General features: G+C 40.4%; 1 protein-coding gene across 2 annotated transcripts; it reads right to left on the reverse strand.

Moving 5' to 3' along the window:
• Positions 1 to 330: 330 nt before the first annotated feature.
• On the reverse strand, positions 331 to 12,292 carry LOC110980027 (uncharacterized). Of its 2 annotated transcripts, none has more exons than XM_022236297.2 (5): positions 11,997 to 12,292; positions 8,222 to 8,960; positions 7,000 to 7,135; positions 4,992 to 5,121; positions 331 to 2,272 (listed from the first exon to the last, which is right to left on the reverse strand). In XM_022236297.2, exons 2-5 carry the CDS (start codon positions 8,911 to 8,913, stop codon positions 2,187 to 2,189), a joined length of 1,044 nt encoding a protein of 347 aa, XP_022091989.1. In that variant the 5' UTR covers positions 8,914 to 8,960; positions 11,997 to 12,292; the 3' UTR covers positions 331 to 2,186. The 2 variants fall into 2 exon arrangements, with proteins under 2 accessions (XP_022091989.1, XP_022091990.1); XM_022236298.2 differs by lacking the exon at positions 11,997 to 12,292 and adding an exon at positions 10,811 to 11,972.
• Positions 12,293 to 12,643: the final 351 nt, after the last annotated feature.

The raw sequence follows: 12,643 nt of genomic DNA on the forward strand, positions 1-12,643 counted from the left end.
TGTGACTTTTTTCGCAAGCTGTAGGACAAGCACTGAGCACACAGTGTTTATCAATTAACCCTCCTCAATCTTCACCTGTTGGAGGACTGAGGAGTGTTAGGGTTAATATATACCTTGGGTAAGGGCAAAACCCGTTATATAAATGGATAGAGCTTGTTTGTTATTCTTCCCAATTCCCATCAAGTTGATGTAGTCCCTTGTCACCACTCAACAGTCTTGCTTCACTCGGCGTGGAGTGCTTTTGAGTGTCACAGGCGGAATGTAAGTTTTAAAATGATGGTGGTCAGCCAAATGACACAAAACACAAATGACAAAGTAACACTGACCAGATTTTTGATGACCATTCAAACAATTTAAAAATCAAGGTTTAATTCCAATGACTTCAAATTAACAAAGGTTCCCAACACATTGAATACAATATTCAAATTAATTAGATTGCATAAATATATAAATTTTGAGGAAAATAATGAACTTTAGTAAACTAAACGTATATTATATTCAAACAACTCTGTGGGAAAAATTTCACCCAGCAACACGGGAAGTAGCTCCAGCAATAACCAAGGACTCTTGCGTAACTTTAAACCACAGCCATGTACTTCAGACAGCATTACACTATTAGTGTATTTACATTTGAAGTAGTTAAAGGGTATCCCTTCATAAATATAACTAGATCCACCCCATACCATGGTTTAGAAGTAAATATCTAGTCAATGTATACACAATTGCTATTTTTCAAAGCTTGAATAACAAAAGGGTTTCTGTTTTGACTCCATATACATGTATGCTTATGAAATGAAATAAAAGTGAAAACAGAAACAATTAAGGTCAACAGACAAGAAAGCCAGAACTAAACCTGAACTGAAATGACCCAAAAGAAACAATCTATGAGCTGGAGAGACCTTCCTATATTGTTTTTATTTTGATAACAAAACTAGAATCAGACAGGAATTTTGTACAAAGTATTATTAGCTATGAACATACATGCACAAGTTTTCTGTGTTCAACACTACATTCAAGTGCAATGCACAATTAATTTGCAGGACAGGAAATACATGCAGCTGTTGATCTTGGACACATTCCAGCTATTCATATCACTTTTTAGTCAAGGAAACTTCCTTTTTGGTTTTCCTGTGCAAAGAGCAGAAAGGATGTGCTTTTGTAATACTTTATGTTGAACCTGTGCCTAGCAACAAGGATTTAAAATGAACTACTATACTCTCGACATGTAGTGGCTTGAATAATGCACAATGAAAATCTGCAGTTCTCAGAAATATGCCACATGATTTCATTTACATAAGTTAGCTGAATTTCATAAGTGAGAAGAACAAAAAATGTCTGAATCGTTTCTGATAGCTCAATATGTTGAGTGCACGCTCCTTATGAAGAAAATCTTTATCATGATGGGGTATTCATACATTACTTTATCAAATGAGTTTATCTCTGGTGAACAAAGTTAAGCATCAAATTTCCTAATTAAGCTAAGAACCTGACATGTATGCATTAGAATTCATAGCATTGGTTTTACGTTACTGTAACTGATCACCATGCTATATACATGCGGTTTTTTATCAAAGATCTTCTTTTTCTTCCCGGTCAATGTTTCTGTTCCATAGGGATGCACATGAGTAGCCCTTTTGTGTACATCCTCCATAACTAAAGCATTGATCAGGAAGATGGCTGCCATGCATAAACTCTATAAACATCATCAGGCAATCCACTTTTATAGAGGCAGCTGATGACGGTTTAACATGTCAATTATTCCTTGAGCCTTCTATGGCAAATTTGAGTTCAAGCCTGCTTTGTTTTACGCACACAAATATAGCATACGAGAGGTTGGTGGAGATGAAACATATGTTGAACTTGAACTCGGCTGCTGCAGTGCACCTGTGTTGCAGAACTTGGCTGCTGCGGCCCACCTGTGTTGCAGAACATATCCCTTGCAGTTCAAGGTGGAATTTTGGAGTCTTGTAAATTATGAGCTTGTGGTGACTTTCAAATTGATCACATGATTTTCAAGAGTTGGTTTCAATGTCTTGCCTAAAAATCTTAGCATTTTTCAAGAGTCTTTTTTTTAATAAATAATACATTTGGCAAGAGGTTACAGAAGCAGAAAAGGTTACTTTTCATTACAGGTTTTTCCCTTACACCGACGTAAAAAAGATTAGTTTTGGCAGTGAGTGGTGAGCTCAGTCATACTCGGAGCCGATGGTTATGCTCATCTCATCTCCAATGATCAGCGTCTGGTGAAACCACTTGTTGGTGTCTAGCACGACTGTGGACAAATTGGGAACGTGGAGCAGCGAATTAGTCACAGGCTGAAAGTGAAAGACCTAAAGCCAGGATGCAAGCCTCTGCAGCTTCCGTAGGCTGGGACATGATGAGGCATTTTGGACTGAAAATTGAGCAAGTGTCTGTTTACGTAGTCAGCCTAGAGTGAGATGGAACCATACGGTAAATTGCACATGTGTGACTGGTGTAGATCAAAAATAACATGATACTACAACCAGAAACAAGGTCGCTTGCCACAGGAAATGTACAGCTGTTGAATTCTTCAAATGCAGGCAAGCCTGAAACAGGGATTTCTGGCAGAGAATTTGGTGACATCCTGAAAAGGGCAGATTTTGTTTACAGAGTGGAAGCTGGTTGAAAAATTCTGAAAGTTTAATTTAAAGTGGAATCTTGAAAAAGCACAAGACAAGTTACATGTACTTGGCATCACATGGCACTAAATATGTTGGATTAAGTCAAATATACAGGGGTGAGCTAGGAGGAAACTGAAATATCCACAACACAATCATCAGAGGGTTTGAGGGACCCACAGCAGCATTTGTGTATTTGTGTTTGCCTTAAAGCAACCCTTAAAATACCCATTTCTGTGTCAACTTTTATATGTAAGACCAGGGTTGATAAAAATCACGATTTTTAAAAAATATATTAAAAATCCAGATTTTTGGGATTTAAATCAATCTTTGCATAATTTGTCCAGAAGGGTTTTGGTCCTGAAGTTCAAGACATGAAATACCATGTGGTGACTAAAGGACCCATTAATGACTGCTGCGGTTAAGTTTATCATATGTTGAACAGTTTCTTTCTAAGCAAGCGCAAAAGTTTGCTAACTCCAGTTACATGTACTTCTACGCTGAAATACACACAAACTCTTGGTATGAATAAACTGTTTAAGCAAATTTCAATGAAAAAACAAAATACTTCAAGATCAGCGTCTTTACTTCTTCAATGCGGACCATTCACAAAAGTGTGCCTCTGAGAGTTTGCAACGCGTTGGCCAATCATGAAGTGCAAAATCTGCCGACCCAATGCGGGTTTGAAAAGGGTCGATAGATATCGCACGCTGTGATTGGCCAATGTGTTGCAAACTCTTGGAGGTGCACTACTGTGAATCGCCCGTATTGGGATAAAATTCTTGTACTTGCTAACACAACATGCCTTATGAATGTAACATTTCAAAAGACTTTATTGAATAAGTACATATCTTTGGTGTTCCAATTTTTGTGATATTTAGAAATATTGCTGTCCTTAATATTTGGCAATACTGCTTTATCAAAATGCGTGATGGAATGGCTATAGAATTCTATATACATGTAATTAAGCAGTCATACAAAATGTAGAGTGGTGAACAGTACATGTACATGCATGCCTGTACATGTACCTGCACATGCAAACCTGTGCATGTCCATGTACCTGCACATGCAAACCTGTACATGTCCAATGCAAACCTGTACATGTACATGTACCTGCACATGCAAACCTGTACATGTACGTGTACCTGCACATGCAAACCTGTACATGTACATGTACCTGCACATGCAAACCTGTACATGTCCATGTACCTGCACATGCAAACCTGTGCATGTCCATGTACCTGCACACGCAAACCTGTACATGTACATGTACCTGCACATGCAAACCTGTACATGTACATGTAAATGTTGAGTAAGTGTAAAGAGAAACATTATACACAAAACGACCCCATTCTGGTTGTGTGGAAATATTTTAAAGACATCGGTACATTAAATTCAGCCATTTCTTCCTTTCAAATACCCAAAAAGAATTTCAGGTTTCTTTAACATGATTTTTAAAAAGATTTTTACAAAGTTTTTTTAAAGTAATTTAAATCATGATTTAAATCAATACTTTAAATCATTTGATTTAAATCAAACGTTGTTGGTTACCGCCATATTGCTAAACCAGGATTTTCCAGATTTTGAAAGAGACTGTTTGATAAATCCCCAAAATAGGAAAATCTCGATGAAAAAAATCCTGAAATCAGGAAGAATCCTGATGACAAAAAAAGAAATCAGGACAAATACTGACAAATCTCACCCCTGTTTGAATGTAATGGGTAGAATTGGTCATGAAAAGGTTTCTGGGGAGAATGGATCATTTGTAAAAAGAACATTTCCTTCAACTGCAACACCCCAAATCACTAAATCATGAAAATTTGGACAGAGGTTAAGAACAAATGACACTGTTAAACTTTCACTCTGACATGTGAATACCAGCGCTCTATCCCTTGAGCTTCACAAAGAAAAAAAACCAATAAAATCCTGAGACAGGTAGCTTCCAATTTAATGCGAACTTTATGTCAGATTTAGTTGTGTAATTACAGGACATGCACACAAAAAAGCTTAGCAGTGCCATCAAAAATTTACCCTTGTGCTATAACCATTTACATGTACCTCACTATTCTTTGAACTTGTTAAGCCATCCTTACTCTATTTGTTTAACTTATGTGGTACTCAAGGTACGTCTTCCAAAATTTCTGAACATTTCTGCAAAATTTCAAAAGAAACTTCCTTAATGTGAGCATCACTGGAGTCCATACTCATGGACAGCAATACTGGTGTGAGTGGGACACTGCTGTGGTTGACAGCACTCTATATTAGTTTGAGTTCCTTATCTCTTGACTGGTCTTGAGCCCCCGGGGACTTGAGCTAGACAGAGAAATCTATGCATTGTAAGAGAAACCTTACTGATTTCGCCGGGATGGACCTCCACTTCCAGAGTTTGGCATTCCAAGTAGCATTCTGGTGGGGGTTCCAAGGTCCACCTCTTGTGACCTTTGACCTGTGCTTGCCAAGATGGTAGCTCCACGTCATCAATCTGTGGTGTAAGATAGACCAAATAGGGAAAACAAAGAGGTGCTAACATAGTAATGGGAGCCTTATGAAATGTTTGGTGGCAGCAAACATACCGGCCCTATGTGACCAGTCCACTATTCTTTGGTTATGTGCAAGCTCAAACTGACACATGTGACCAGGTACACTGTAATCAGGAATATGTCGCTGAGGTCATTTTACATAATGGCCGAGTAAAGTGGGGATGTGGGTAAAAATGTTGAAAAAAATCGAAGTGGTGGTTTCTGTATATTTTGGAAGTGTATTAAAAGGTACTACCAACATACTTGTAATATGTACCTCTTTAAAGCTTATGAAATTCTCCTTCTGACCACGTACAAACAAAAAGTCAATTTGAGACTCATTCCTGATTTCGTTGGGTTGGGTCACATAGAACAGCGGACCAGTGATGTGGACTGGTATGTTTACCATCACCAAGCATCCCATTATAAAGTTGAGCAAAGAAACTTGTACACCACATTTCCAGGAAACAAGCCAATGGCAATATGGTGTGCAGATGAACAGGCTTCATGGCTTCCCACTAGCACACCGGAACACAGGTATTGACTAATGGGGAACCAACAACATAGGGCCGGGCAGCTCAGCTACCAGAGCACCAATGGGATGTTTTAAAGATGGCAGGTTTGAATCCCATTCCAGTCAATTTCTTTGTTGTAATTTTTTTTTATCTTTGTAATTGACTTGTAATACACACAGGATGAAATAATTATAATAACGACGGCATAGTCTTGTCAGCACAGGGACACAAAATGATAAAAATGACATGCACAAATTGATACTGGTGCTTCAAGACAATAACCAGTCATAAATTAGTATCACTTTGGAGACAGGGTAAATGACAGTAAATCTAAAAAAAAAAGACATTATATAGTCAAACCTCATTAATAAGAGCATTGTTATCACAACATTCTGCTTATAACGTGGAATTTTTATTTTTCATCCACCTGTTCATCATTGTTTCAATTTGTGATCATACAAGGTTCCTGTTAAAACAAAATACTCTGGGAAGTCAGAAGGACCTCTTATTAATGAGGTTCTACTGTATAACACGGGCGACTTATAAAGGATTCCAATAACGGAAGGAATGTATTTTCAGGATGGAGAGTATTTTCACGTTGCAGTTTGCAAGAAATCATGAAGTTAAAACATGCTCCACATTTGGTTTTGATTCCTAAAGAAACTACTGTTCTGCAGATATGCAACTTATAACAATGTGCAACTGATAAAAACACAGTCACAATCCACCCCAACTTGAAGCACTCCCTCATCGGCAAAAGAGAGACAGGTTGGTGAGATTCTTTCATCTGGGCGCCCAGTACACACTCTTGAAGACTGTGTGTCAACAGAAATTCGTTGTGCATGCACAGCGAGTGCCACGGCAAACATATTTGAACCTGTGCACCCACACGGTGAGTTACCACTGAAGGATCATATCCTGCTACATGTACATAAAAGTGAACCATCTCATATTCCTATACAGAGTGGATACTAGTTCACTGGCGGCGGAAGGGGGGAGGGCAGGGGAGCCAACGGCCCCCCCATACTTTTGACCGGAGGGGTATCCCCCCCCTTTTTGCAGGTCCTATAATAGGGTGGGGCCCAATGGATTGGTCTATTTATGGCTGATACCCGATAATCTCACAACTGCCTCCCCCCAACTTTGAAAATCATTCCAAAGCTATTGTACTGGTTCATTTTTTCTGGCTTTGTCTGAAAGTTATGACTGTGGCTGGCAATAACAAGTGCCCCTATGGGAAGTCATTGGCCAGCGGCTGTGGCCACTTCTCACAGAGAAGTGTATTACTCCTAGCCACGGTCACCTGATATGGGATGCGCCCCTTACATGCATGTGCGCCCCATAGCCAGGGCTGCCCATGAAGATCCAGTCAGTCTTGCTGGATTCGGATTCTGGTGGCAGGAAGTACGGCCGGTGGTAGTGCTGGCGAAGGGTATTGGCTGCTGTGGAATCGCAGTTACTCCTTGAAATGGAGAGACAACATATCGATAGGTTAATTTAGCAAGTGATGAATGGAAGGGAGAAGATATGCAGATATAATTTGTCCCTCAGGCATTCATATAAATTAGTGAGAAATATGAAGTGAGAAAAAATCTGTACATAGAAGTTAATTACACAAGTGAGCCATTTAACACACTGCAGAATGCTGACCGGTTTTTGTTTGAAACTGCTTTCAGATAGCCAAAATCGACATGTTTCACTACAGAAGAAACAGTAACTACACTTGAGATGCAACCTTACCCCTTGGTCAAATGAACAGGCCATTTGCAGTTTTACTTATCTTCAAATGCAACCTAGCAAGGGTTCATTCAAAGTAGATTAACCACTTGTCGCTGGGTGGTTTGAAAAATGCAGTGCACATAATCAGGACTTTTTCAAGATTTTCAGTTTTCAAAATTCTTCAAAAATTCATCATTTCAATTAATGGACGTGTACACCCCCACGAATTACTGTCTGGTGCCACTCTGGTCCGACAGACAAAACCTATTGACGCCCGGGTATTTCAGCCAGGCCTGCAGCCTTGTAAAAAGAGCCCAGATTGTGCGGTGTTATGTAACTTTCTTTTGTTCACGAACCTGGCACAGTGCGCTGCTGACCTCTTTTAAATAGGGGCCAGATTAGCATGCAGGGGTGCTGTGTAGCTCATCGCTGCAGTGGTGGAGCGCATTTGTCCCCAGTGGTAATCAAAATGCCCCAAACCGTGGTGTACTGTTTCAAAACAAGGCTAGATTATCTCCACTATTGAGAGTGAAAAAATGTCAGTAATGCCCAGCAGCCTGGTCTTTTGTTCCGAGTACCGTCTTTTATTACAAGGCCCAGTTCCCTTTGTCCAATTTCGGAGACCCCGGCCATGTGTATATAAAACACACGGTGCCAGAAACCGGGCTCCCCGGCAGGAAGTGTTTAAACTGCATGCAAATGTCCATTTGCAATAGCAAGTTTATTTTGTGACTGCCCTGAATGGTTAGATCTCATGGTCATCAGTCTGTTAGGTGTTAAGTAAGATTTTACTCAAATCAAAAAGGGATTTTTCTTTTCTCAGACATACCATCCGATGTACCAAGGAGCAGAACCATCTGATAAATTCGCTCTCTCTGGTGCCATCTCAAGAACTTCCTTCAGGCTGTCAAAATTTGTTCTATACGGGAAGAACTGGCAGTCGGGAGAGTTACTTTCAAGCACAGGGCTCTTGTCACTGTAAATCTCCTTGAAGAAATCAAAACTGAGGACCTGTAGTGCCGTCCACTGTTCCATTCCATCCGTGACCACAACTGGCCTTGCTGTGTAGGCATACAGTCGCTCAAACTCTTCCTGCGTCAGGCCAGACAGCTTCTTGATCTCTTCGACATCCCGGCAGATGCTGCAGTTCACCGGCGGCCGGAACAGGTCTTGGAGTGTTTCTGGCACAGCCATCAGGCATGTCTCAGTGTCCATGTTGGCATCCATGACCCTTTCCATCCAGACCTGGCTGAGGCTCCGGTGGACTTGCTCCAAGCGGGGGTCTTCGAGAAAATTGCTGCCCACCACAAGCAGCATGATGGCAATGTAGGCCAGGACTAATGCCAGGACCACTGCCCAGAAGAATCCCAAAGTGACAATCCTGACGATCCTGGAGGTTGACTTGGATTGGCTAAGGGTCTGCAGTTTCTTAAATGACGGCAGTTGGGTTAACTGGTCCCCTGCTGTACCAAGTTCTTGCAGCCGCTGATGAATCTCTGTAAATCTCTTGCGTACATCCATCTCTAAGTTTGCAAGGGATACTGTCACTGGTAGTAATGGCTCTTGTTCTGCATTTAAATTAATTGTAGCTGATTGGAGTCAAGCTTTCTCACTTTCACATAATTACAAAGATCAATATGGCTAAGCATGGCACAGAAAACTGCAATAATTAGTAAATATAAGAAAAAGAAAGTTGTAACGACATGGTCCCTTCTCAGCTTTAATTTGAGACTAACAAGCCAGCACTAGCACATACTGCCTTCTAAGTTTTATCAAGGATCACTCAACGTTGTCCAACATCAGTCAAGCTATGGCCAAACTATCCCTTAAACTATGAGGCTCATCAATCTGCACCTCAGAGAGGCAGAACAATGAGCCCTGTACAGTTCAGGAGGTAGTCTGGCCAAGCAAAAGTTCTCTCTTGATGCTGCTGTCATCCATGATGCTGTGACAGCTCCTTCCCCAATTCCTCCAAGTCTGTGTGAATGTCTGGGCACCTCTATGGTCTAAGTTTACTTACATTTTTCAAGGCCCTCAGTAAAAATTAAGGTGCTACTTCAAAAGTGGCTATCCTGAATTTTGTCATTTTTGAACATTTTAATAAAGTGGGGCAGCCTGAGAGACTTGACTAGCTGTCAGTTCAAGTAACTAGGACTCTATAAATTGCCTTTGGGGGCAACAATACAGTTTGAGTGACCTAATATACTGGCAGGCCAAAAAATTCTCCATTCCCCCCCCAAAAAAAGTGCACAATGCCCACTACGGCTGAGACAATTTGAATAATTCAGTATTTGAATGTTCGACCTTCAATTTGATCGAATATCTGAATATTCGGTCGTACTGACCAGCAGATTGTTGAGGAACAAACCTTATACAAAATCAGTTGCAATAACACACATAATTGTACATTATGATCAATATAATAGCTTCTCACATCTAGCAGTATCTCCAGCCATGATTTAGCAAAATTTAAGAGATGAACAAGACTTACAGCCCTGTCGAAACTGTCTATTGCCTTTGAATTGTTTAATGAATAATTTACTTTTTAAATCATTGTAAGATTTCTGATGCTTTTCATTTGAATCTGCTGGAAACAAGCCTTCATCTAGTGCATTTTCTCTCATTTAAAACAAAAGAAAATTTCCCCTTCCATTTCATAAACTTTGTATTCAAATATTCAAATTCGAAAAATAATATTTCAATATTCAACAATCGATCAAATATTCAGTTATTCAGATATTCAGAACAGCCCCACTGCCCACCAACATTTCAAATTGTTTCACCAGACCCTATCCTGCTGAAAATATGGTCATCTTTACAAAGAAAAGAATCTGAATGGTTGAGGTACATGTACATGTAATTCAGTTTGCTTAAGGCTGACAAAATTAAATGCTTGTTTATCATCACCGTCCATCCAATCCCCCCCCATCTCTTTTTGGGGGATATTTGATATTTTGTGGTACTCTGTGCCACAAAAAATGGTCTAGTGTCTTTCACTGTGTTGCAGCAGTAGTCTTGCACTGCACACTACGGTTGCACATTGGTTACGCTTCAAGGTCATAGTGTGAACTGTGTCTGACCTTTGTGAGCCCCTGGACATTTTTCTCAATAGCAATAGCATCGCAGTGCAAATATCAAATATGAAAGGCCCTCCCTGCTGAAAAATTTGTCTTTAGGTGATGATGCACTTTATTAATTTTGATCAACGCAAACTGAAGTAGTGAGAAATTTCCCGTTCAAATCTGTTAATCTTAAGTATAAGATATTAGTTGTCAGGACAACTGAGAGAGGAATATTATCTTAAGCATGTTGGATTTGGTCAGTTGGAATGATCAGTTGATCTAATAGCAAGGATGGGTTACCCTATCAATGCGATAGTTATCACATTTCCTGAGCAAAATAAATATTGGTCGCTCACCTTCCGGAATTATCCTGTCCTTGCTGATGTTTGACTCCTACTTTCACTTTGATTTAGAAGATTTTGTTTGTGGTTCAATTTCTTTTCCTCTACGGTGGCTCAGAAAATTTGTGTGCATAACATATGCAAGCAGACATGGAGTCTCTATTGGCCTCAAGCTGGACCAAGGGAAGGTGCCATTTTCTCAGCAGAAGCGCTTTTAGTAGAAACTGAAATTTGCTGGTTCATGAACAACTACGAAACGTACGTGTCACAGTTGCATCGCTACAAGGCATTCTTTTCAACAGATGAGGGGGTGCTTCTGCTTGAGGCGGATTGACGCAGTATCAAGAAATGCTTCCTACATAAGCCTTTAAAGCACTTTTTTTATGAATAAAGATACACATAGAAAGAATGGATATTGCTCCGTTTTCCAGTCTTCTGCTTATTAAAAGATACTGTTCGTTAAGAGAATGAGATCTGCGTCACCTAACACTTAATCGGGCAATCTACATCATACATGTTGTCAGTTGCACCACAAAGTGACGTAATGTGGATAGTTGCTCCACCACGAAGTGTGTACAAAGTCTATGAATGGTACATCATTTCATGGTGCACTAAAACTATCCTATATGTCACTTCGTAGTGAAACCGACAATGTAAATGTATCATCCACAAGCACTGTGGCGCATACACATGCACGATTGACCATGACAAAACACCACCGAACCGAAATCCATGGTGGTCTTGGTAATTGCTTAATCACAGATTATAAATAACTAGGCCTATCCCACAATCCACCTCCAGCAAACCCTGGAGTTTCTGGTTCCTCGTCTGCCGCGCTCCTATCCTATAACAGAGTACCCCCAATTTCCCCTGACTCAACTGTCTGACAGGGGTTCGTCGTCTCCCGCGTTATACCAGTACATGCTAGGCTAGTCCCACGGGCTGTAGTGGCTCTCTTTTACACAGATAAGACTCTTTTAAGAGACAGATTGTAAAAGCGAGCCACTACAGCCCTATTTGTGGGGCTAATGCTAGGCCTACAGGCCTAGGCTATATATACACGGGGAGGGGGGCAGCTGCCGACAACAAATAGTTCTGCCTACAATTTAGTACAAGCAATCATGACGAGATCAATGATAGTCCAACAGTACATGTAGATAGGACCATGGAGGTAGAATCACACCTCCATGATTGGACTTACATGATGTAGAAACGCACACACGTCTTTAACCGCAGCTGGGAAGACACTTTCAGCGCCTCGATGACTTGATCCTCATTGATGCTGCGTCGCCAGCAGGTCAGTAGGCCTACCACTAAATGACTCTCAGTTTCCGCATCATTTGCGAAAGGGTACGGGTCCGGTCTCACGGTGGCTTTGTAGCACGCCGCCACGCGTCACCTGCTCGTGTGCTCGGAGGATGCCCAGTGTCATCAATGTAGCTTCTAATTTGGTGTGTAGTTCTTTCTCCCTGGACTTGAAGTTGCTCAGCATCTCAATCATGTCAATTAATAACCTTCAAATTCAGAAAATATTGACCCGAAAATCTTAAAAGAATAATATCATTTGAATAATTTAAGGGTCTTAAAATTTTATCAACTCCAACTACATGTAGATAAAATCGGCCCGGGGCCTCGGATTCCCAAACGTGACGCGCTTTTTGAAGATCATCGAACTCAGGGATTTTCTTGTTGAAATAAAAAGGAAAAAAAAGAGTGATTAACCGTGACCTATTATTTACAATATACTTTCACTGTTTCGTGTTTTCCTAGTAATTGTTTACTTTCTTTTAGGCAACTTTTGAAAAAGGTTCTTTGGAATCTTCTTTCGGTGAACCAATGGTGATGCGT

This window comes from Acanthaster planci, linkage group LG06, assembly GCF_054643075.1.
Source record: "Acanthaster planci isolate LZ-2023a linkage group LG06, COTS_SCS, whole genome shotgun sequence".
NCBI lineage: Eukaryota > Metazoa > Echinodermata > Asteroidea > Valvatida > Acanthasteridae > Acanthaster > Acanthaster planci.

What these genes read in the sequence shown, in the direction of transcription:
- LOC110980027 (XM_022236297.2), bottom strand. Translation starts at nt 8,913, where the DNA reads ATGGATGTACGCAAGAGATTTACAGAGATTCATCAGCGGCTGCAAGAA. An exon ending in GCTCCTTGGTACATCGGATG is followed by an intron (nt 7,136 to 8,221) that starts GTATGTCTGAGA and finishes CTCCATTTCAAG; the next exon opens with GAGTAACTGCGATTCCACAG. An exon ending in GCTATGGGGCGCACATGCAT is followed by an intron (nt 5,122 to 6,999) that starts GTAAGGGGCGCA and finishes CTTACACCACAG; the next exon opens with ATTGATGACGTGGAGCTACC.